The sequence below is a fragment of the Hemitrygon akajei genome, chromosome 5, assembly GCF_048418815.1.
Source record: "Hemitrygon akajei chromosome 5, sHemAka1.3, whole genome shotgun sequence".
Lineage (NCBI taxonomy): Eukaryota > Metazoa > Chordata > Chondrichthyes > Myliobatiformes > Dasyatidae > Hemitrygon > Hemitrygon akajei.
This window is the reverse complement of record NC_133128.1, coordinates 23,525,866-23,549,984: the sequence shown is the minus strand read 5'-3', so window position 1 is coordinate 23,549,984 and position 24,119 is coordinate 23,525,866. Positions and strand designations below refer to the sequence as shown.

Sequence of the window (24,119 nt, the reverse complement as noted above, 5' to 3'; positions counted from 1 at the left end):
AGCCCCACAATACTTCAACGTCAATAACGCGCATGATTGGAAGTGCCTGCGGACACCAGATGCTTGCTGGGAATAGTAGTCCTATTAGGTCTTATATGGAGAAACAATACTGTACTGTAAATCCGCTCAGTTAATTGAGTAAAATACTGCAGGTGATTGCGCAGTGGAAATAGTGATGGAAATTCTCTTTGGCCAGTCATTGCCAGTAGAAAGAAAGATTTAGGTCAAAGCCCTTTCATCACAAACTTTTTGAAACAACAAAGCAACTTAAAATGATCTTTTTAAACTTCTCAGCAAGGAAGATGGTGTCAGCTAAGCAAAGGTAAAGAGCTTTGTCATAGTTGATGACGTAGTTTGTTCTGTTTAAATAGCCCTAGGGTTGGGAGGGGATTGTGACTTGCTTCTCTGGATTCTGAGGTGGGCACTGGGATAGGTGACACACACAAAATGCAGCAGATCAGGCAGCATCTATGGAAATGAATAAACAGTCGATGTGTCAGGCCGAGACCTTTCTGAAGGCTTGAATATAGTGTGCTCCTTCTTCCATTACTTACACTGGGACTGCTTTACTGAGGGATTTCAAACGGTAAAGTAAAGGCTCCCACTGATGACTTTACAGTGATAGGAAGGTCATTGATGGTGCATGTTAGATGGTTGGGTCGAGTGGAGGCGTTACAATTTTCTACCTGGTGGTACCTGGATGCTCAATTTCCTCATTTGCAGAAATCAGTCAGTTGGGACTGGCAAAATCATCTCCACATTCATTCCTCCATCGACACAGGTGCACCACAAGGCTGTGTGCTTAGCCCCCTGCTCTGCTCAAGTCAAATCAAGTCACTTTTATTGTCATTTCGACCATAATTGCTGGTACAGTGCATTGTAAAAATGAGACAACGTTTTTCAGGACCATGGTGTTACATGACATATTACAAAAACTAGACTGAACTACGTAAAAAAACAACACAGAGAAAGCTACACTAGACTACAGACCTACCCAGGACTGCATAAAGTGCACAAAACCGTGCAGGCATTACAATAAATAATAAACAGGACAACAGGGCAAGGTGTCAGTCCAGGCTTCGGGTATTGAGGAGTCTGAGAGCTTGGGGGAAGCTATATACTTATACTTTATACTTACGCTTTATACTTATGACTGCATAGCTCCAATGCCATATTTAAGTTTGCTCATGACCCCACTGTCACTGGCCAAATCAAAGGTAGTGAAGAATTGGCACATAGGAGAGAGATTGAAAATCTGGTTGAATGGTGCCAAAACAATAACCTCTCACTTAATGTCAACAAACCAAAGATCTGATTATTGCCTTAAGGAGGAGGAAACTGGAAGTCCATAAGCCATTCCTAATCAGAGGTGGAGAGAGTCAGTAACTTTAAATATCATGGGGCCATTTGTCCTGGATCAGCATTTAAGTGCAATTACTGTATAAAGAAGGCACAGCAATGCCTCTTCTTTCGTAGAAGTCTCGAAGGTGCAGGACGGCTGCAGTGGAGTGAGGCAGTGGGGCCCGCTGGAGGGGCGGGAATGAGCCGATGTTTGGCCAATGCCAGAGCAGATTTGAAAGCAATCCGATGCAGCAGAACCAAGATGAAACAGAGTCGAGGTAGAGCCTGGGCCCAAGAGCGAGGAAAGACCCAAGGTTTGGATGATTTAAGCACAGGGCCAGATTGAGAAGGTCAGGGTGTCAGGGATGGAGCCAAGTGTCAGGCTGATGTTCAGGTCTCTGCTCGGCAAAGTCCACTCTTCTCTGCACTGACTGAGGCTCGCTCTTCTGTTTGACTTGCACGTCTCTGCATACAATCTCAAGGATGTATAAAGTATCTTATACATCAATTATTACTTCAGTAATAATAATAATAAATGTGATTTGAACTTTGAAGAGATTTGGCATATCATCTAAAACTTTGACACACTTTTATACATGCACAGTGAGGAGTACCCTGACTGGTTGTATCACATCGTGATACAGAACCATCAAAGCTCATGAAGGGAAAAACTTCCAAAAAAAATAGTGGATACAGCCCAGACCATCATAGGAAAAGCTGTATCTCCATATACTATAAAATAAAATGAAATTAAATTAAATAATACAGGGGCTTGGCCATATCGTGCTGTTCCTGGATATACAGTGGCATGCAATTCACCAGGCAAAAGGAGTTGTGGTGTCCACTAGCAAGGAAGAGACCAGCACTTGTGGGGCCCCTGGGATACTGCAGGCAGCATATACCCACTCCTGGGCTGTTGCAAATGGCACAGTGGTGTTGCTGCCTCAATGGCATGGGCAGAACTGGGAGATACATGGGAGACCGATTTGGAGGTCGACCCTGTTGTTGCATGAATAACATCACTGGAGAAAAATACTGGTGGTCATGAAGCAGCCTCTTTATTCGACAAGAGACAGTGGGCATCATAAGGACTGCCTGGCCCAATGCTACCCAACATTTTATGTACTAGACATCAAAGGACAATCCCATATTTACAATGCATCCTCATGTCTAGTATGGGGGGAGGGGTGGGGGGCGGGTCTACTGCACAGGACCGAAAGAAGCTGCAGAGGGTTGGAAATTTAGTCAACTTCATCTTGGGTACTAGTCTACAAAGTACCCTGGACATCTTCAAGCAGCTGTGTCTCAGAAAGGCAGCATCCATTATTAAGGACCCCCAGCACCCAGGGCATGCCCTTTTCTCACTGTTACCATCAGGTAGGAGGTACAGAAGCCTGAAGGCACACACTCAGCGATTCAGGAACAGCTGCTTCCCCTCTGCCATCCGAACTCTAGCTGGACATTGAACCCCTGAACTTTTTTAATATATATTTCTGTTTTTTGCACTATTTTAATTTATTCATTATACATCTACTGTAATTGATTTATTTATTTATTATTATTATTTTATTTCATTTATATATTTTTTTCCTTCTTCTAGATTATGCATTGCATTGAACTGCTGCTGCTAGGTTAACAAATTGCATGACGCATGCCGGTGAGAATAAACCTGATTCTGATTCTGACGCATTGGGGATCGTTGATAGCGGATGATGCTTTCTTGTGCAGTGCTCCATGTAAGTGTATTCAGCTTTGGGGAGGGCTCTACCTGTGATAAAATGGACATCTCCAACACTTTCTGTACCTAAGCATTGAAAGTTTCATACCAGGGAAGATCTTACAGAGGTGGACAAAATTACGAGGGGTAAATACTTGCAGGTTTTTCCCTTCAGGGCGGGTGAGGTTAGAACCTGAAGTCATAGGTTTAGGGTGAAAGGTGAAATATTTAAGAGGAACTTGGGGGGGGGGGGGGGGGAGCTTCTTCACTCAGAGGATGGCGCGAGTGCAGAACAAGCTGTCAGAGGAAGTGGTAGAGACGGGTTCAGTAGCTACACAGTGAGAAGAGAGACTTCAGTGAGGGGTAGCTGAGCTCGTTGAAACATTTCAGAACACAGCTAGGCATGGTATACTAAACGTACCATATTGGTTGTCTCACTGAGCTCTGCCTGGGCACAGTTGTGGTGGCATCCTGTGGGGAAGGAGAACTTGTTTGTGTAAGGAGAGAGGTATCACTTCCCCCCCTAAAAGTATAAACAGCAGTAAACTCAAGCACTCCACATTTACAGGAGACTTCACCACCGGACTGAGTTGTGAGTGGTGGCAGGGACAGAAGAGGGAGCAAAAGCACTCTGCAGTGGATTTGGGGCCTGTAGCCATTCCTTTAGATATTGCTTCTGTTCCCTTGAGTAATGAATAAATTGGCTGGTGCTTTAAAGTTATTGTGCATCCTCTGATTTCTCTCACCAGCAGATCCTCAATCAGACGTAACGAAGGGACGCATGGGCAAGGGAATCACGTAGAGAGCGCTCCCTGGCGGAAATGGGGGTGGGGTGCGGGGGAAGATGTGTTTAGCGGTGGGATCCCATTGAAGATGGCGGAATCTACAGAGAATGATATGCTGGATCTAGGATGATTTGCTAGGTAAATACGTGGTTGAGGAACTGGGTCAGGGGTCAGGGGTTCAGATTTCTGGATCGTTGGAATCTCTTCTGGGGAAGGTATGACCCGTACAAAAGGGACGGGTTACACCTGAACCAGAGGGGGTCCAGTATCCTTGTGGGCAGGTTTTCTAGAGTTGTTGGAGGGGGTTTAAACTAACTTGGTAGGGGGTTGGGAATCAGAGTAATAGGGCCGTTGGTTTGCAAGTAGAGGCAGTGTGTAGTGAGACTATCAGCAAGGACAGGCAGGTGATGGGGCAAAACTGCAGTCAGTGGGATGAGTTGCAGTGTAAGAGGAGACAAAATGGAAAAGGGTGGCTGATACAGGGCCGAATACACACAGTACATGGAATATGGTAGTTGATCTTGTAAGACAGAGTTTAGCACATATAACATTGTCGGCATCTGAGTCATGGCTGAAAGAAGATTATAGTCGGGAGCTTAATATCCAAGAATACATGTTGTATCAAAAGGACAGGCAGGTAGACAGGGGGTGGCGTAGCTCTGTTGTAAAAAATGAAACCAAATCCTTAGAAAGAGATGACATCAGATCAAAAGATGCAGAATCCTTGTAGATAGAGTTAAGTAACTGCAAGGGTAAAAAGACCCTGCTGGAAGTTATATACAGGCCTCTGAACAGTAGATGGATGTGTGCTACAGATTACAACAGGACCGTGTAAAAAGTGCAATGTACGATAGTCATGAGGGATTTCAATATGCAGGTAGATTGGGAAGATCAGGTTGGTGCCAATGTTCCTTCTAAGGTGTGCGTGTACACATCTTTTGCTACTAGCACACAAAGGAATGTAAACTGTGCACCCTCTATGTCATTGGCATATTAAGTATATTTCATGATTGTACACAATCACATTCCCTTTTCCTGTCTCTGATGCGATGGAGTTATTCGTAAGGCCAGTGATGTTGTGGGGGTGGAACTGGACTCTCTGATGGTGGTGTCTGAAAAGAGGATGCTGTCCAAGTTGCATGCCATCTTGGACAATGACTCCCATCCACTCCATAATGTACTGGTTAGGCACAGGAGTACATTCAGCCAGAGACTCATTCCACCGAGATGTAACACTGAGCGTCATAGGAAGTCATTCCTGCCTGTGGTCATCAAACTTTACAACTCCTCCCTCGGAATGTCAGACACCCTGAGCCAATAGGCTGGTCCTGGACTTATTTCCACTTGGCATGATTAACTTATTATTATTTAATTATTTATGGTTTTATATTGCTATATTTCTACACTATTCTTGGTTGGTGCGGCTGTAACGAAACCCAATGTCCCTTGGGATCAATAAAGTATGCCTGTCTGTCTGTCTGTCTGACTGAGTTGACAACATGGATTTTGCAATGATTTTTCTGCAGATTTTAGAACGAGCTTATTTACACTGTTTTTATTGAAATAATTGTTGATTATGTTGAATTCCAAAGAGGCAAAGGGCATGAATCACAAACGAACTGCTAGTTCATTTAAAGTGGAATGGCTTAATGACAAACAACTTTATAACATGTGAAAAGATTGACATTATTGCATGCTGTCATGTGGCCTATGGGTAATAAGACTCAGTGATGTGTATTATTTTATTTCTTTTAAACAATGAACAAGCTGAGCTTGGTAGTTTATTATCCTTCAGGAATAGCTTCAGGTTTACTTCCACTTAAAAATTCAGTGCACGCGTGTTGTTGTCACTGAGAAAAAAATTGCACAGCATGAGATTTTTATGCACACTGGTCATTACAAATTAGACCGAACAGTGGTTGGTGCTGGATCCGAAGAGGGAGAATTTGTAGAATGTTGACAAGATGGCTTTTTAGAGCAGCTTGTGGTTGAGCCCACTTGGGGATCAGCTATTCTAGATTGCGTGTTGTACAATGAACCAGAATTGATTAGAGAGCTTAAGGTAAAGGAACCCTTAGGAGGGAGTGAGTTTACACTGCAACTCATCCCACTGACTGCAATTTTGCCCTTTCATCTGCCTGTCCTTCCTACACACTGCCTCTACTTGTAAACTAACAGCCCTATCACTCCAGTATCACTAGATGTTACACAAGGTACATTCTTACAATTTCTCACAGATTTGTTATCAACATGCCATCTCCTTTACCGTTGTGTTGGATATTCACTTTCCAGGGCTCGAGAGGCCTAATGCTAAACTCAGCTTTCTGGCCTAATGGCATGGCCTTTCCAAAGGGTCGGAGTCACTGGTGATAAAGTTAAAACTTTTAACAAATATTCTTTGCTCAGCTTTTTGTTGTAAACAAGAACCAGTCACCAGTTCTTCATGTAAGTTGCAAGCAGTAATCAGTTTGTAGTTGGAAGCACAGATTTTCAAAGTGAGTTGACCAGGAGTCCTCTTGTCTTCATTAGTCAAGTGCAAGACAACGGGTTTGTACTACTTAGCACAATGTTTCTCACCCTCCGCATGCCGCCTTGGCTGAACAGAGGAGCACTTTCAGTAATAGGCTAAGACAACTGCGCTGCTCCACAGAGTGCTGTATGAGGTCTCTCTTACCTTTGGCCATTAGGCTCTGTAGCCAGGGGAGTGATGACCCCCTCCCGTTAGACTGTTTGAGGTACTTTTTTAAATTCTTTCTTACTTCTCTTCTAATATTTGTATATTTGTGCACTTGCAATGCTACTGTGACACTTTAATGTCCTTTGGGGGCAATAAAGTATCTATCTATCTAAACATGGTTATGAACTAGGATGCCTGTATACTCAGAAGGTCGTCCCAGACATCCTGTGGATGTGTGGGATCTCTGTTGCCAGAAGGTTTGAACATCTGCGCGAATTGCTTTGTCCCAGCAAAGGTATCTGGAAAGCATCACATGCAGATGTCATCTAGTAGAAAATAGCATAAATATCCAACGCATTGGGGATTGTTAGTAATGACAAGAAGAAAGACAGAAAGATGGGATTACAGAAAGAAGAACTAGAATTCATTCCTCAATCTTCGGTGTCTGTGACGGATGACTTGTTCATCAGTGACTTACCGGTATATTGTTCTAGTTTGTAAGAGTTGTAGCTGTGTTTGGAACTCCTTTGCAGTTTGCAAAAGTTTTATAGTTTGGAAATCTTTTACAAATCAGAATTCCTCAGTGAGTTTTAAATCTGTGTTAAGATTTGCTTAACCAAATGTGTATCATTAAAAATAAAACAATCTGTGTTTAACCTACTTAATTAGCTGGAGGTATCTCCTCCTTGGTGGTGGTGGGGGGGGACCATCATTCAAGCTGTGGGTGTTGGCAGTAAACTTCACAGTAGAGGCTGGACAAGGAAGTAAGTTTGTCCTTGAAGAGTAGGTTGAAACAGTATAACTTCCCTATTGTGAGAGTACCCGTAGGTATTGATATGAGTGAGGACTTAAACTCTTCTTTAGAGTTTATGGTTCTGTGTTCAGGGAACCCAATATCATCACACTGTGAGGGAAATGTTGCTCATAACTTGAACTTGGAGGCTAACGTCATAACATACCTTAACATGTCCTTCCCATGAGATGTAAACTGCTCTCTGAAATGACCAATCAGTTCAATGACAGCTAGCGGTTCCTATTTGGAGTCTCGTCAACACTTATGACTGTGAGGCTACGCACAGCTCCAATGCCATATTCAAGTTCGCTGACGACACCACTGTCATAGGCGGAATCAAAGGTGGTGACGACTCAGCATTTGGGAGGGAGATTGAAAATCCAGCTGAGTCGTGCATTAACAACAACCTCCTACTCAATGCCAGCAAGATCAAGGAGCTGATGATCAACTTCAGGTAGAGGAAGCTAGAGATCCATGAGCCAGTCCTCATCAGAGGTGGAGAGGGCCAGTGACTTTAATTCCTCGGGGATATCATTTCAGAGGACCTGTCCTGGGCTCAGCGTGTAAGGGAAATTATGAAGAATGCACAATAGTGCCTCTACTTTCTTAGGAGTTTGCAAAGATTTGGCAAGATATCTATAACTCTTGACAGATTTCTATAGCTGTGTCGTGCTGAGTATTGACTGGCTGCCTCAGAGCCTGTTATGGAAAGACCAATGCCCTTGAATGGAAAATACTACAGAAAGTAGTGGAAAGCAGAATCCATCATCAGGGCCTCCCATGACCCAGGTCATGGCTCCCTTCGGGAAGAAGATATGGGAGCTTCAGGAGACACATCACCAGGTTCGGGAACAGTTATTTCTTCTTAACCATCAGGCTCTTGAACTAAAGGAGATAACGTCATTCAACTTCACTTGCCCCATCATTGAGATGTTCCCACAACCTATGGATTCACTTTAAGGACTCTTCATCTCATGTTCTTGATATTTATTGCTTATTTATTTATTATTGTTATTATTTCTCTCTTTTTGTATTTGCGCAGTTTGTTGTCTTTTGCACATTGGTTGAACAGCCAAGATGGTGTGGTCTTTCATTGATACTATTATGGTTATTAGTCTATTATGTATTTATAGAGCAAACTGGAAGAAAACAAATCTCAGGGTTGTATTTGGTGACGTACGTACTTTGATAGTGAATTTACATTGAGGCCACCATCTGCAAGGTTATGACTGGTCACCTTTAAATCAGAACAGTAACAACTAAGTATGATTGTACTTTTCAGCCAGTGTGGGGCTGGAATGCAGGAGGGAATCCTACTGCTCTCTTGAGTTGGCATCTTTTATTATTGGTGCAAAGGATAAGTTCCCAGATAGAGGTGATGACAGTTGGGGCAACTGGATAACGGCCCTTTATTAAGGATTAGTAAACCTTTCTGGCGAAGGGATGCTTGGTAAATGGGAGGCCTTCTAAAATGAAATATTTAGGGTATGGAAAACAGTCAGTCGCTACTTTATTAGGTACACCTGTATATCTGCTCATTAATATTGAATCAGTCACTCAAATGGCAGCAACTCTATGCATAAAACTATGCAGACATGATCAAGAGCAGGGGTTCCAAATCTGGTGTCCACGGACCCCTTACTTAATGGTAATAGTCCATGGCATAACGTGGTCGAGAGGTTCAGTTGTTGCTCAGACCAAACTTCAGAATGGGGAAGAAATATAATCTAAGTGACTCTGACCGTGGAATGTTGGTGCCAGATGGGGTGGTTTGAGTATCTCAGAAGCTGCTGATCTCCTGGGATTTTCATGCACACCAGTCTCTAGAGTTTACAGAGAATGGTGTGAAAAATCAAAAAACATTCAGTGAGCGATGGTTTTGTGGGCCAAAAATGCCCTGTTAATGAAAGGTTAGCGGAGACTGGCCGGACTCATTCAAGCTGACAGTAAGGCATTAAGCCAAGGAAAGCAACAACTTTCAGGAGCTTGATTCATTAAGTTATAGCATGCAATCATTTTTGTAAAAGAAAACTGTATTTGCTGTTAAACCTGCAGATGATCACATTATTCTTAAGCAGGACCTTGTCTGTTAAAGTCACTGGCCCTCTCCACCTCTGATCTGATGAGGACTGACACATGGACCTCTGGCCTCCTCCATCTGAAGTTGATCATCAGTTCCTTGCTCTTGCTGACATTGAGTAGGAGGTTGTTGTTGTGGCATGACTCAGCCGGATTTTCAATCTTCCTCCCAAATGCTGAGTCGTCACCACCTTTGATTCCACCTACGACAGAGGCGTTGTCTTCCTGTAGCCACTATTCTGTTATCAAAATGTACTTTCACTGGTAATCTTATCAACTAATATTGTAAAAGCTGTCCTAAATTCAACCTCAGGTAGATTAACTTTGATTTGTCTCCCGGTGCGCAGCAGTTTTTAATAAAACACCAACTCCATCTGGCCTTTCAGCTTGCTCCAACATGGCTGCTCTTGAGCCTGGTGGCGTGGCCCTGAGAATGGCGACATTTTTCAGGCAGCCCACAAAAGTACTGAGATTTTTTCTATTGCATATACAGGCAGCCCTCCTTATCCGCGAGGGATTGGTTCCGGTATCCCTCGCGGATACCAAAAAACGTGGATGCTCAAGTCCCTTATTCAACCTGTCTCAATGCGGTGGACCTTAGGACCCGGCGGAACCCCAGACCTTATTTAACCTGTCTCAGTGCGGTGGACTTTAGGACCCGGCGGCAGAACTCTGAATGCGCAGTGTTTCTGTTCACGAAAATAATCACGATCATGACTGAAAATAAAGTGGAAATAATAAAGCGATCGGAAAGAGGTGAAACACCATCGGTCATTGGAAAAGCATTAGGCTACATAGGTCAACAATCAGAACAATTTTAAAGGATAAAGTGAGAAAGGCCCTACCCAATGAAAGCTACAATTATTACTAAGCAACGCAGTGGTTTAATTATTGGGTTTTGGGGTTTTGAGTTTTCCTCTTCCAAGATGGCGGCATGACGCAGCTTGCAGCAGCCACTCCGGAGCTGATATTTGTTATTTGTTAAGCGGGGTGCCATGCGCAATCCTAATCTGATGAAAAACGGACGTGGGAGCACAGAGGAATATCTGGAAATCTCCAGGAAGGCCTTCTTCATTGCTGCTGCTGTTGTGAAGTCTGGATCTCTGCTGAGAAGAACAGGCCCCCAGTCTTCGGGGTTGCGTTGCCGATGGCCGTTGGCGGGGGCGTCTTAATGCGCTCGGCAGAGGATGGTGCTCAGAGAAGCTGTGCCGGAGGGGATGGTCGGAGGCTCGGAGGTTCAACGGACTCGGAGTCCGCTGCGGTTGGGGCGCTGGGGAGCTGTCTGCGAGGCTGGGTCCGACGGAGCTTTCAGTGTGTGCTGCGTCTGCGAGGCTGAGTCTGGCGGTGCCTTGGAAGTCCATAGTGGGGTATTCCCGTCTGCCGCCTGCGTGGGATGATGAGTCTATCGGGATCCTGAGGTCTTGTGGAAACTGTGTGGTGGTTTCTTTTAAACTTAGTCTTTTAACATTTTTACTGTGCCCATGGTCTGTTTTTTTTTTATCAATTATGCTATTGTTTGCACTGTTGTAACTATATGTTGTAACTATGTGGTTTTTGTGCAGGTCTTGTAGCTTTAGTTTTTGGTTTGTTGGGTGCTAGAGTTGATCTCCTGACTTGGTGTGTCTAGGTAGTCTTGTGGGTTTGGAGTTCCTTTCCGGGGAACACGCTAAGATGGTAGCGCGATATTAATACGCAGCAGCCTCTCCGGACTCTGGATTGGGGATTGCCAAATGTTATGTGGATTTTCTGGTGTTGTCTGTTTTGACATGTGCTTTTGTGATATCATTCTGGAGGAACATTGTCTCATTTTTTAACTGCATTGCATTTGTGTTTTCTAAATGACAATAAACTGAAACTGAACTGAACTGATCCTCCACATCAACCCAGCAAGGATGGAAAGCGCACTCGACAGCGGTCTGTCACTGGATCGAACTCGGGAACTTCTGTTCCCGAACACGGCACTGAAACATACATTCTTAAGTGTTTTATATGCACAGAAAAGTAAAATATATTTTAAAAAAGAAAGGTAAAATATATGCTATATACTAAGATAAATGTTATACTAACTGACGCTAAATAATACCAGATGTACCTGTTCTGACTTACTTAGTAGGAGAACTTCCGATTTTTTTCGATCCTGATCCACAATGACCCATACACATCCTCCCGTATACTTTAAATCATATATGTCAAACTCAAGGCCCGCGGGCCAAATCCGGCCCGCGGTGGAATTATCTTTGGCCCGCGAGATAATATCTAATTACTATTAAAGCTGGCCCCAGTAATCGAAGCGCCTATGGCGTATGATATGGCTAATGCTGAGTTTATTCAGGTACCAGGTTTTCAGGGTTTTTAGTGTTTATTCGGCAGTCTTCTTCATAAGAAACGGAATTTGTAAAGTGAAACACTTTGTAGTTATAGCAGAGACTGAGACACATGAGAGCAGGCTGAAAAAACGGAGGCATCGAAAGCTGCGTTCGCACGCGTCCGACTGATCCGGCCCGCATGAAGCTGCATTTTGCTCAATTCGGCCCGTGACCTAAAATGAGTTTGACACCCCTGCTTTAAATCATCTCTAGATTACTTATAATACCTAATACAATGTAAATTCTATGTAAATAGTTGTTGTACTGTATTGTTTAGGGAATAATGACAAGAAAGAAAAGTCTGTTCATGCTCGAACAACAAGTGCTGGAAGAGCACTTCCGGGTTTTCTCGATTCGTGGATGAGGAACTCGCGGATAAGAAGGGCCAACTGTACTTCTGAACTACACTCAGCCTGTAATTTCCCTTTACGGAATGTTCTTTCGAACCATCTAAATAAACTGGCGATTTAACAACTCCAGAAGTATTTGGTGAACTTGATTCTCTGGGATGCAGGTATGGCATCTTGAAGCATTTTAACTTTGGTCACAGCCAGAAGAGAACGCACGGGGGCAGACTTCAAGCCAGATTAAAGTGCCGAGGCCTGAGAGTGGAAAGTGAACTGGAGTTCAGCCCCACTACTCCAGGTCCACCTGAGTCGGTCCTGTCTGTCTGGATTTCACCTGTCTCCCGCTCTTCTTGCCACTACCGTCAGGCGGGAGGTGCGAAAGTCTGGGCTCCGACACCAACAGGTTTGGGAGCCGTTGTTGCCCCGTGACTATTAGGCTCCTCGAGCCCTGTGGGTGGCTTCACTCGCCTCAGTGTTGAACTGATTGACTCTGCGTTTGGTAAGTAAGGTTCTTCGGTGATTCTATTATATTTCTTTATTTTCCTGCGGGTGCCTGCAAGAAAATGAATCTCAAGGTTGTATAATATTTATATACTTTAATAACAAACTTACTTTGAACTTTGATCCAAGGCTTCTGTACCTTCTGCCTGATGGTAGCAGTGAGAAAAGGGGATTGTTGATGGTGGAGGCGAATTCTTGTGCAGTGCTCCATGTAAAAGTATTCAGTGATGGGAAGGGCTTTGCCTGTGATGAACTGGGCCGTGTCCACCACTTTCTGTAGTCCTTTCTCCACCTGAGCACTGGTGCATTCATACCAGGGAAGATCTTACAGCGGTGTACAGAATTATGAGGGTATATATAGGGTAAATACGTGATAGCTTTTACCTTCAGGGTGGGTGAAGTGAGAACTCAAAGTCATGGGTTCACAGTGAAAGGTGAGATATTTAACAGGATCTTGAGGTGGAGCTTCTTCACTCAGAGAGTGGTACAAGAGTAGAACAAGCTGCCAGTGGAAGTGTTAGACACGGGTTCAGTAGGTACACAATGGAAAGAGTGTGGAGGGCTATTGTCCAGATGTGGGTAAGTGGAACTAGGTAGAAAAACAGGTCAGCATAGACTAGATGGGTTGAAGGGCCTACTTCTATGCTGTAGACTCTATTAAAGGTAATCATGACCTTGCCAGCCACAGGATGTGCCTTTCTTTCTAGAATTATGACTGGCACAGGTAACACAACTTAGTCATAAACTTCTGTGCCAAAAACCTGGAAGATTTCTCCACAGGAGCCAGATGAAAAAGAACTGTCCTCCAAATTATGTGCCCCGAGCATTGCCTTACCCCCTCTGGCCTCTTCTTCATCCTCCTGCTTCAAGGGCAGGCCAATCATAAACACACTCTCCCCAAGACCACAGACAGCCTGATCGCCAATGCAACCTCAAGTCCATAAGATATAGCTGCAGAATTAGGTTCTTTGGCTCATCGAGTCAGCTCTGCCATTTAATCATGGCTGATCCAATATTCCACTCAGCACCAATCTCCTGCCTTCTCCCCCGTATCCTTTCAAGCCCTGACCAATCAAGAATCTATCAACCTCTGCCTTAAATATACATAAAGACTTGGCCTCCACAGCTGCCTGTGGCAATGAATTCCACAGATTCCCCACTCTCTGGCTAAAAAAAATTCCTCGTCATCTCTATTCTAAAAGAATGCCCCTCTATCTGAAGCTGTGTCCTCTGGCCTTAGACTGTTCCATCATAGGAAACATCCTCAACACATCCACTCTATCAAAGCCTTTCAGCATTCGATGGGTTTCAATGAGGTCATCCCCCATTCTTCTGAATTCTAGTGAATACAGGCTCTTCATATGACAAGCCATTCAATTCTGGAATCATTGTTGTGAATCTCCTTTGAACCCTCTCCAGTGTCAGAACATCCTTTCTAAGATGAGGGACCCAAACTTGCTCACAATACTCCAAGTGAGGCCTCACCAATGCTTTATAAAGTTGTAACATTACATCCTTGCTTTTATATTCTAGTCCTCTTGAAATGAATGCTAACATCACATTTACCTTCCTCGTCATAGACTCTACCTTCAAATTAACCTTTAGGATAATATAATGTAAAAAGAATTGGTCAACACAGACCAGTGTGGAACTCCACTAGCCATCCAGAAAAGTCTCCCTTTATTTCCAGTCTTTGCCTCCTGCCTATTAGCCACTGTTTATCTATGCTAGAATCTTTCCTGTAATACCTTGGGCTCATAGCTTGTTAAGCAGCCTCATGTATGGTACCTTGTCAAAGGCCTTCTGAAAATCCAAGTACACAGCATTAACCAACTCTCCTTTGTCTATCCTGCTTGTTATTTCTTCAAAGAATTACCACAGATTTGTCAGGCAAGACTTTCCCTTGAGCAAACCATGCTGACGATGGCCTATTTAATCATCTGCCTTCAAGTATTCTGGGTCCTCATCCTTAATAATCAACTCCAACGCCTTCCCATCCACTGAGGTCAGACTAACTGGCCTATAATTTCCTTTCTTCTGCCTCTCTCCCTTCTTGAAGGTTGGAGTGACATTTGCAATTTTCCAGTCTTCCAGAAAATAATGATGCTTGGAAGATCATTACTAGTGCCTCCAGAATCTCTTCAGCCACCTCTTTCAGAATCCCAGGTTGTACATCATCTGGTCCAGGTGACTTATCTACCTTCAGACCTTTCAGTTTCCCAAGAACCTTCTCTCTAGTTATGGTAACTTCAGAAACTTCATGGCTCCTGACACCTGGATTTTCCACCATATTACTAGTAGATAGATAGATAGATAGTGTCTTCCACAGTGACAACAGATGCAAAATAGTTAATTAGTTTGCCTGCCATTTTGTTGTCCCCAAATACTGCCTTTCCAGCATCATTTTCCAGTGGGGCGATATCAACTCTTTCCTCTCTTTTACACTTTATGTATCTAAAGAAATTTTTGGTATCCTCTTTATTATTATTATTGGCTATCTTACTTTCAAATTCCAGTTTTACCTTCTTAATTACTTTTTTAGTTGCCTTCTGTTGGTATTTGAAAGCTTCCCAATCCTCTAACTTTCCACAGAATTTTTCTGTTTGGCTTTATGTTGGCTTAGACTTCGTTTGTTAGCCATGGTTGTATTACCTTTACTTTAGAATACTTCTTCCTCTTTGGGATGTATATATCCAGTGCTTTCTGAATTGCTTCCATACTTTCCAGTCATCGCTGTTCTGCCATCATCCCTGCCAGTGTTCATTTCCAATCAATTCTGGCCAACCCTTCTCTTAGACCTCTGAAATTCCCTTTACTCCACTGTAATACTGAAACATCTGACTTTAGCTTCTCCTTCTCAAATTTTATGGTGAATTCAATCATCTTATGAACACTTTCTCCTAAGGGCTCTTTTACCTTAAGCTTTCCAATCAATTCTGGTTCATTGCACAGCACCTTCCCACTAGGATATTAGTCCCCCTCCAGTTCGGGTGCAAACTGTCCCTTCAGTACAGGTCCCACCTTCCCTGAAAGATAGACCAATGATACAAAACATCTTATGCCGTCCTTAGCCATGTATTAAACTGTATAATCTTCCTATTTCTGACCTCACTAGCACGTGGCACAGGCAATAATCCTGAGGTCACAACCCTGGAGGTCCTGCCCTTTGGCACCGAACTCCCTATGGAGAACCTCATCACTCATCCTAATAATGTCATTGGTACCTACATGGATCACGACTTCCGGCTGTTCACTCTCCCACTTAAGAATGCTGAGACTCGATCCAAGATGTCCCAGACCCTGGAATTCAGGAATCCCATCCTCGCCCACAGAGCGTCCCATCTATTCCCCCAACAAATGAGTCTGCTATGACTACAGCATCCCTCTTCTCTCCCTTTCTGAGTCACAGAAGCAGACTCACGTGTCAGAGACCCGACCACTAATACTCTCCTCTATTAGGTCATCCCTCCCACAGTATCCGAAGTGATATACCTGCTATTGTGGGGAATGGCCACAGGGGTACTCTGCGCTGGCTCATTGACACCTTTCCCATCTGTCACCCAGTTTCCTGCATGTTGCACCTTGGTTCTACCTACCTCGGTGTATGTCCTGTCAATCACCCATTCAGCCCCGCCAAATGATCTGGAGTTCATCCAGTTCCAGCTCCAAACTCTTTACAGAATTTGTTAGAAGCTGCAATTGGATGCATTTCTCACAATTGTAGTTGTAAGGGACACTGGAGGTCTCCCTGCCTTCCCACATTCTGCAAGAGGAGCATTTCATTATCTTGCCTGGCATCTCTACTGTCCTATTGGAGCAGATATAGAGAAGGAAAAAAAAACTTGAGCATCTCTTTGCTTTCTCTGAAGTCTAAATCCTTAAGATCACCACTCTGACTCTGTCCACTCAGATGACAGACACTGCGTTTGCCCCGCCTTCCTTTAATCTGCTCTAATCCCAGACGCTGAGTGGTCACTGCTCAAAGCTCTGTTATGTTGCTGTGACCTGCTGCCTTTTATCCCTGGACAGTGGACCCGATTGAAGTACTCTCCTCTCTCAACTTATGATGTCCTGATTGACCGCTGGTCAAAGCTCGCAGAGCTTGGTAAAAGTCAGACGTGGTTTGCATCATCAGACAGAAGACAAACCAAGTAACATCCTGAAACTAAACTACTACCTCAAAGTACAAACTGGCCAGATTACAATGTAAAATTTAAATGCAACTTTTGAAGGGTTCTGATTGAGTATTACATATTAATAGCCATGTTTATCATATGAATCATGCATAAGGTCAGACCAATATCATGAAAGGCTGCTCTACTAAGCATAGGTTAAAAAATCTTAATGCCAGTTCAGGTGGCAGATGTTTGTAGGGTAGTAACTGTTTCTGAATCTGGTGATGTTGAATCTTAAGTGGAAGCGAAGACTTGGGCAGTTATGGAAATTTAGTATCTGGGGTTAAAATCAAGCAGACTAAGAGATGATGAGATAAATTACTTTTCCCTTCAAAACTACACTGCAAATATTCCTTAGCACTAATGCTGTACCAGGTGGGTACTCAGTAGATGAACAGTACATCTTTGGTCATCAAATGTGTGCAAGTTCATCAGTCCCGGGTACTTTTTATCCATGTTTAACTAAATGTACAGAAGTGAGTGTAATTAATTAATGACCACTAAGTTGATGATTAAAGACATTTTGTCCCCCTTGAACCCACTTGTACACTGATTTCTTTTGATCATGAAAAATTAAAAATTTGTTACTAACTTACTGAAGTTATATAAATTACAAATAGAATTATGTACAAATAGGAGACATTTATAACTTAGCAAGAGTGTAATATATTTTGTGTAACATTGAATCACAGTCTGAAGAAATAGCTTATCATCCCATGGGTATGGATCACACCACCGTAACCCTAAAAGCACAATAAAGAAAACAAGTCAAACGCTAATTCCTACTCCCCATTGTCTTTATTTCTATGTAATATCTGGAATATTACACAGTATGTAAATACTTGGAATACTCTGTGCTACATCATCAAGTGCATTAAAAATAACTGAGTTTCTTGTCAATTTAAACCAGTTTATATAGTGTGGAGGTCAATATACGTGAATAGGCTTATTGTATTTGCAGGGTTGAAGACCATCTGTAACACAGTGTGACTTTTGATTCCCAAGACCAAATAGAAAAAAGTGTAATAATATACATTTTCATAGCATTGAATATATTCAGGTTATTTAACCAAATTCAAGCAATATCTTCTGGGCTTTTCTCAATCGCTCTATTCTGCATTTAAGCTCGTCTCTCTTTCTCTGTGTGTCTTGATCTTCCATCAGATATTCATTGATGCGATCCTTCTCTTGGATGATCTGTAACATCTGGATCCGTAGCTTTTCAGCCAATTCACTTAAAATGTAGCAACGTATGACCATGGGAATCTGGTCAGCCAGTCGATTAGAGGCAATCTAGGGAGTTGGAGAATAAAAGTAATGGAAAAATGAAAATGAGGCAAAACTTGCAGATTGGCAAGTCTAGAATTAGGACATGAATCCTGAAGTTGGAGCTGAAGTTTTCAAGAGTGAACTTAAGTGACTTTTCTAAACAAAGAGCTATTATAACTTGTGAACCATACCAGTTTGTTGGTAAGAATGCGGCAAGTGTGTACGGTATGTGGCTGATTGATCATGTGGTGAATCGATTTGGCACATTCTTTTGGTGCTGGCTTTTGAGTGTGCAGGGAATCTGACTCGGTGGGTCCATTTCTTAGCTTCTGCTCTATAAGTTGCTCAGCGTGTATAGTGGCTAATATAACTCAATAAAAATGTGTAATCCTACAGGCCCGTTGTTGTTCTTGCACTACACATAGGTAACAATTTGGAATTTTCTTCAGTAGATGGCATTGATAGTTCTTTATGAAGAAAGGTGTTAAGGTATATAGGTCAGAGTTGAGTAGAAAAAGACAAGCCACAGTTGGAACAGGATTGGGAGCTGAACAACCCACTTCACCTCCCATGTTCCTATGATTCTGCTATTAAATTTTCAGCAGTTACTTCAGCTCGGTGCATAGAAGTAACTCTTCATGTTGCCTCTAGCTCTTTTGCCAATCGTATTGCTGGGAGCAAGAAGGAATGAGCCCACCAGCAGCCAGAACACACTGGACTGTGAGCTAATGTGCTTCAGTATTATTCAAAGTATATTTACCTTGTAATATGCTTGTAAGTGATAAGACATTTCCTGGATGCTGGCATTTTCCAAGTTTTTTCCTCGACCTTCTTTCTGATCGCTAAGGCTGCCACTATAGAGACTATCCTGAGAGTACACTGTACTCTCGATCTTAAACTGGGCTTGCAGCAGCTTCTCTGCTTCCTGTTCTTGCTCACAGCTGAGAGCTGCGATATTGACCTGTACACAAAGAAAAACAGCAAATATAGTCAGATCAAGGCTTGCTTTCTAGTAGGAACATTTACAATCTAGAATGGTTTTTATGCTCTGTGAAACTGGAAAACTACCACCTACAACATGTACCACAGTTACCCATACAGTCTACTCCAACAACCCCTTCCTATTCCCACCATCTCTATCACCAAGAGAAACAAGGACCATGGATGTAGGTGAACACTGCTGCTTTCAATTCCAATCCTAACCTGGAAATATATTGTCAGTCCACCATTGATATTAGGTCAAATTCTAGCACTCCTGTCACAAAAACACTGGTGGACCTTCACCAGTAATACTGCAGAGTTTAAGAACATGGTTCTCCACCCCCTTGAGCAATAAACGCAGATTGCTCATAATGAAAACAAATACTAAACATCTTGTGTCGAAGAAAATCAAATATTTAATAACAGGACAGTTAGAAAATGGAGAGGAGGAATGAGGCTTGTTTTGCTCCTGTTGCTTTCTTGATTATCATGTTGCTTTGATGCGTTTTGTGTTGTTCTGCAAGCACGGTGGGCATGCTATGCCGGCATTCGAATATGAGGTGACGCTTGCTGATTGTATTGGTTAATACATATAACACATTTCACTCTATGTTTTGATGTACATGTGGTAATATAAATCTGAATTTCAATCTCGGAGGGCATGCCCCGATAGTGAGGGTCTTTAGAGTTGGATACTTCCTCCCTGGGGCAGCGCCCCTTGAAAATGGTCTCCAGGATGGAATGGATTACAAGGGCTAAAAAGAGTCTACTACGTCATTGTGAAATTAATTTTGTCTTTTGTTCCACCTCAGCCCATTTTTCAAAACACACTCAAAGCTGAAAGTGGGCGTGTGCTTGAATTAAGGAATTTTACACTATGATTGAGGGTGGAAGTGGGATACAGGGTGATACTGGTGATCTCCAGAGAATTTATACTGGTGCCTTTATCTTTTCAGTGTTTTGGTTGAGGATCAGAAGGCAGATGTTCGGCTGAGTTGCTTGAGGTCTTCATGCACATGCTGAAAGTGCCAAAATGAAAATCGACCCCAGCACTTCCATGGAATCATATATCCAGAAGGAAATCCTACCATTTGCTGCGACATGCGTGGTGGGAGCAGGGCGAGAGGAGCATGTGGAGCAAGACAGCGAGAGAAAGACGTCACCGTGTACATGGATATTACATGAGGAGACCAGATTATGAAGGATAGAAATTTGTTGCATGGAGCTATTGATAAAGAACAGAGAGAGATAGAGCACAACTATCAAATCATAGAAATTTATGACATGCGGGAGACCATTCATCTTATTTTGTCATTGACTAGATTGGAGCATTCAAATAGGGAACCATCAACAATGGGATGAATGGCCTGTGTTTGCTCCAATGTTCCTATTGAGAAAACAGCTGAAATGTAATTGGGCAAGAAATAGTTTGCAGTTGGCAGAAATCTCCTTCCTACCCCTTCCTGAAATACTACCCTGTGCTCTGGCTAAAAAAAGGCAGAAGATTTGTCTACGTAATACTGTACCTTGGCAGCTTTGTAAAGGTTGAAGAAGGTACTGAAATGTTGCTCAGCGATATCTAAAAATGCTTCCCTTGTGATCTCTACAATAGAAGAGAGCAAAAAAATCACTTTTCCACCTCAACAGCAGGTTATCCTGAATAAACTAAATGTCACCGTTTCGTATTATTTGTTTTGGTAAATAACATGAACGAGGGTTTAAAATTGAAAATTATTGCATCTCTGCTATGGTGCCTTCTTTGTAATTGCATCAATATGTTGAACCCAGGATAGAACCTCAGAGAAACTGACAACCAGGAATTTTAAACTGCTCACCCTTTCCACTTCTGATCCCTCAATGAGGACTGGTGTGTTCCCTCGATTTCCCCTTCCTAAACCTTACTGATATTGAGGACAAGTAGTTGCTGCAACACCACTCAACCAGCTGATCTCACTCTGCGTCCTTGAAATTCTGCCAACAGTAATTGTGTCATAGGTGACTTTATAGATGGTGTTTGAGCTTTGCCTACACACAGTCATGGGTGTAGAGAGAGTAGAGCAGTGGGCTAAGCACACATGCGAGGTGAGCCAGTGTTGATTGTTAGCAAGGAGATGTTATTTCCAATCTGCACAGACTGTGATCTTCCCAGTGAAAAAGTGAAGGATCCAGTGGCAGAGGCCCACATTTTGGAGCTTGTTGATTTGCACTGTAGAGCGTAATTGTGTGGAATGCTGAGCTGTATTGAATAAACAGGAGTCTGACGTAGGTATTGCTAATATCCAGGTGATCCAACACTAAGTGCAGAGCCAGAGAGGTTGAATCTGCTGTGGACCTATTATGGAAATTAGCAATTTGCAGCGGTCCAAGCCCTGCCTTCAGCGGACGATTCTAGCTAGGACCAACCACTTGAAGCACTTTATCACAGTAGACGCCAGTGCCACTGGGTGATAGCCTTTGAGGCAGGTCACGCTGCTTTTCTTGGGCACTGTTATGATTAAAGATGTTCTTGAACACTCCCACCATTTGGTTGCCAGAGTTTTTTCAGATCTCTAACTTCACCGTCAGTGTCCAATGCCCTGTGAGGGTTCAACTCTCTTGAAAGATGTTCTGATGTTGGATTTCAAAACAGAAATCACTGTCACTGGATGCTGCAAGGATTCACTTAAGTGAAATTTTATTCTCTCTTTGAAAGCATCCTTTAAAAGGTGTTGAGTTCATTTGGGAGTGAAGCATCACAGCCACTAATGATGTTAGGCTACACTTTATAACAAGTAATGGCCTGCAAACACTGCCAAAGCTGGCGTGCATCCAATTCCATCTCTAACTTCACTCAAAATTGTTTTGTCTCCTTTAAAGTAGTCTTCCATAGGTATTACCTGGATTTCATGAGTAGTTCTGCATCACTCGTCTTGAATGCGCAGCAGACTACAAATCTCCTGGTCCAACCATGGTATGGTTTTGCAGGCACACACTCATCCACACACATCTTGTGAAGTCAGTGAAAACTGTGTGTGGCATATTCATTCAGACTCAAAAGATGAATCCTTGAATATTCTTCAATCCAGACTCAAAATAATCCTGTAAGTGCTCCTTCGCCTCCCTTGACCATACCCTCTTAATCCTCCCTGCTGATGCTGTGGCCTTTAGTCGACACCTGTAAGCTGGGAGTAGAAGTGCACTCGTGATCGGACTTTCCAAAGTGTGAGCGTAGGATGGTACAGTAAGCACTCTTGATGATGGTTAAGTGGTTGCACGTGTTGGCCGTTCTGGTCCCATAGGTGTTGGTGGTAGTTGCTCAGAGAATTCAAGTTAGCTTGGTTGAATTCACTTGCAATGACAGGGAAGGCCTGCTAGTTATGTCGCTCAGCTCTTCCAGTGTCTGCCTGGCATTTGATTGCTGGATGTTCCAGGTCAGGTGAGCAGGACCAAGACAGAACCATGATGTCTGTGTACCATAATGAGTTAATCATAAAGCATACTCTGCTGCCGTCTTTGCAGAGACTGGTGAAGCCGCTGAGCTGCAGCTCTGCACCTGAAATGGTGGCAGTGAGCCATGTTTCTATAAAGCAGAATACATAGCAGTCCCTCATGTCCCTCTGGTACAGCATGAGGTTTTCAGTTCTTTTTCCAGAGACTCTACATTTGCCAGTAAGATAATTAGGAGAGGAAGTCTAAAGCCTCTGCATTTCAATTGTATCTGTAGACTGATGCAGCTTCTGTTTTCTTAAAGGGGAACTGCACTCACGACCCAAGTCTGCTGAGGCTCATTAATTTTTTAAACATTTTATAATGATGTTGCTTACTGAAGTAGCAATGGCTGTGACTGCAGATCTCAGCTGTAGCAGTCCTAAACAGGAATATTTGATTATTCCCATCGGAGCTACATGCCAAAAGTGGCCATTTAATGCCGCCATCTACTGGTTGTAGTCAGCCCTACATGTGTTTCTATTGATGTTAGAATATTGTAAGGGAAGGTGACTATCAGCCCAGATACAGCTACCGCTGGTGAATTTAGGTAATGTTTATGTAACCTGTGCCTTGCCAACACGTTAAGCATCGTCACTGCTTGGTCTCAGAAACCTTGTACATCTTCCTCAAGTTGCAGGAAGGAGATTAATTTATCATGAAGAAGTTTCATAAGTTCTCTAATAGCACAGACTTTCTTTCAGACTGGCTTCATTGATAGCCTGACTGCCATTCAGAAGTTGTGACTTGAACGTTTATGAAGCAAACAGAGAATGAAGGATTTCTTGTTCTGATGTGAATAAGAATTTTTGGCTCGTGCCTTTGTAGCCTGACTTCCTTTTGATTATTTAGAACGACATAATAAATTAATTTGTTGAATAGCTGGTGTTGGTTCTAATGAAAAGTCCAGTGTAAATGCTAATATCTGAATTGTGTATTGTGTAAGACAAACACATGATAAAGTTGCTGGAGAATTAGGTCAGACTATCTGTGGAGATAGACATTTTCAGGTTGAGATCTTGCATTAGGATAGAGAGGAGGCACAAGAGACCACAGATGCTGTAATCTGCAGCAGAATCTCCTATCAAAGATACAGAAATTTGAGCATACACACCATCAGCCTGACGGACACCTTCAATTCCGCTGTTACAAGACTGTTGAATGAACCTCTTAGATGATAAAGATCAACTCTTGGCCTCTTAGTTTACCTTGTCATGATCCATGCACTTTTACCTGCACTGCACTTTCTCTGCTTTTCTCTGTAAAACTATATTCTGCATTCATATTTTTCACTCTTGTACATCCTCGACGCATGGACTCATGAATGCATACAAATAACAGCTTTTCACTGTATCTTGGTATGTGTGACAAGAATAAACCAGAACCCTTGATGAAATATTCTCGTTAGGATGACCAGTATTCTTACAAATCAAAACTCTACACATTATGCACGCAGTCACATACTTGTAATGTTTCTCATCTTTTTAAGTGCTGGATCTTCGAGGTCAGCAATCTCTTTCTTTATAAGAGATTCAAAGGTTTTGTAGTTGACGAATCCAGGCAGCTCTCTTCCCCGGTAAAGATCTTCATACTGGAGAACTTCGTCACGGATGTACGCTTTGA

The 24,119-nt window shown here is 42.8% G+C and overlaps 1 protein-coding gene and 1 long non-coding RNA gene across 4 annotated transcripts in view; one reads left to right on the top strand and one right to left on the bottom strand.

Moving 5' to 3' along the window:
- Positions 1-88: 88 nt before the first annotated feature.
- On the top strand, positions 89-23,967 carry LOC140727549 (uncharacterized). The gene is made up of 3 exons (XR_012098879.1): positions 89-322; positions 2,942-3,077; positions 19,988-23,967. It is a non-coding gene; the product is annotated as an uncharacterized lncRNA (long non-coding RNA).
- The window catches only part of LOC140727547 (interferon-induced GTP-binding protein Mx3-like), a 41,068-nt gene continuing 34,509 nt past the window's right edge, over positions 17,561-24,119 (bottom strand). For all 3 annotated transcript variants that reach the window (XM_073045017.1, XM_073045018.1, XM_073045019.1), the window contains 4 exons: positions 23,961-24,119; positions 20,558-20,634; positions 18,811-19,011; positions 17,561-18,074 (listed from right to left, as the gene is read on the bottom strand). In XM_073045017.1, coding sequence (XP_072901118.1) covers positions 17,847-18,074; positions 18,811-19,011; positions 20,558-20,634; positions 23,961-24,119 — 665 coding nt within the window. In that variant the 3' untranslated portion in view covers positions 17,561-17,846. The remainder of the gene's footprint in view (positions 18,075-18,810; positions 19,012-20,557; positions 20,635-23,960) is intronic.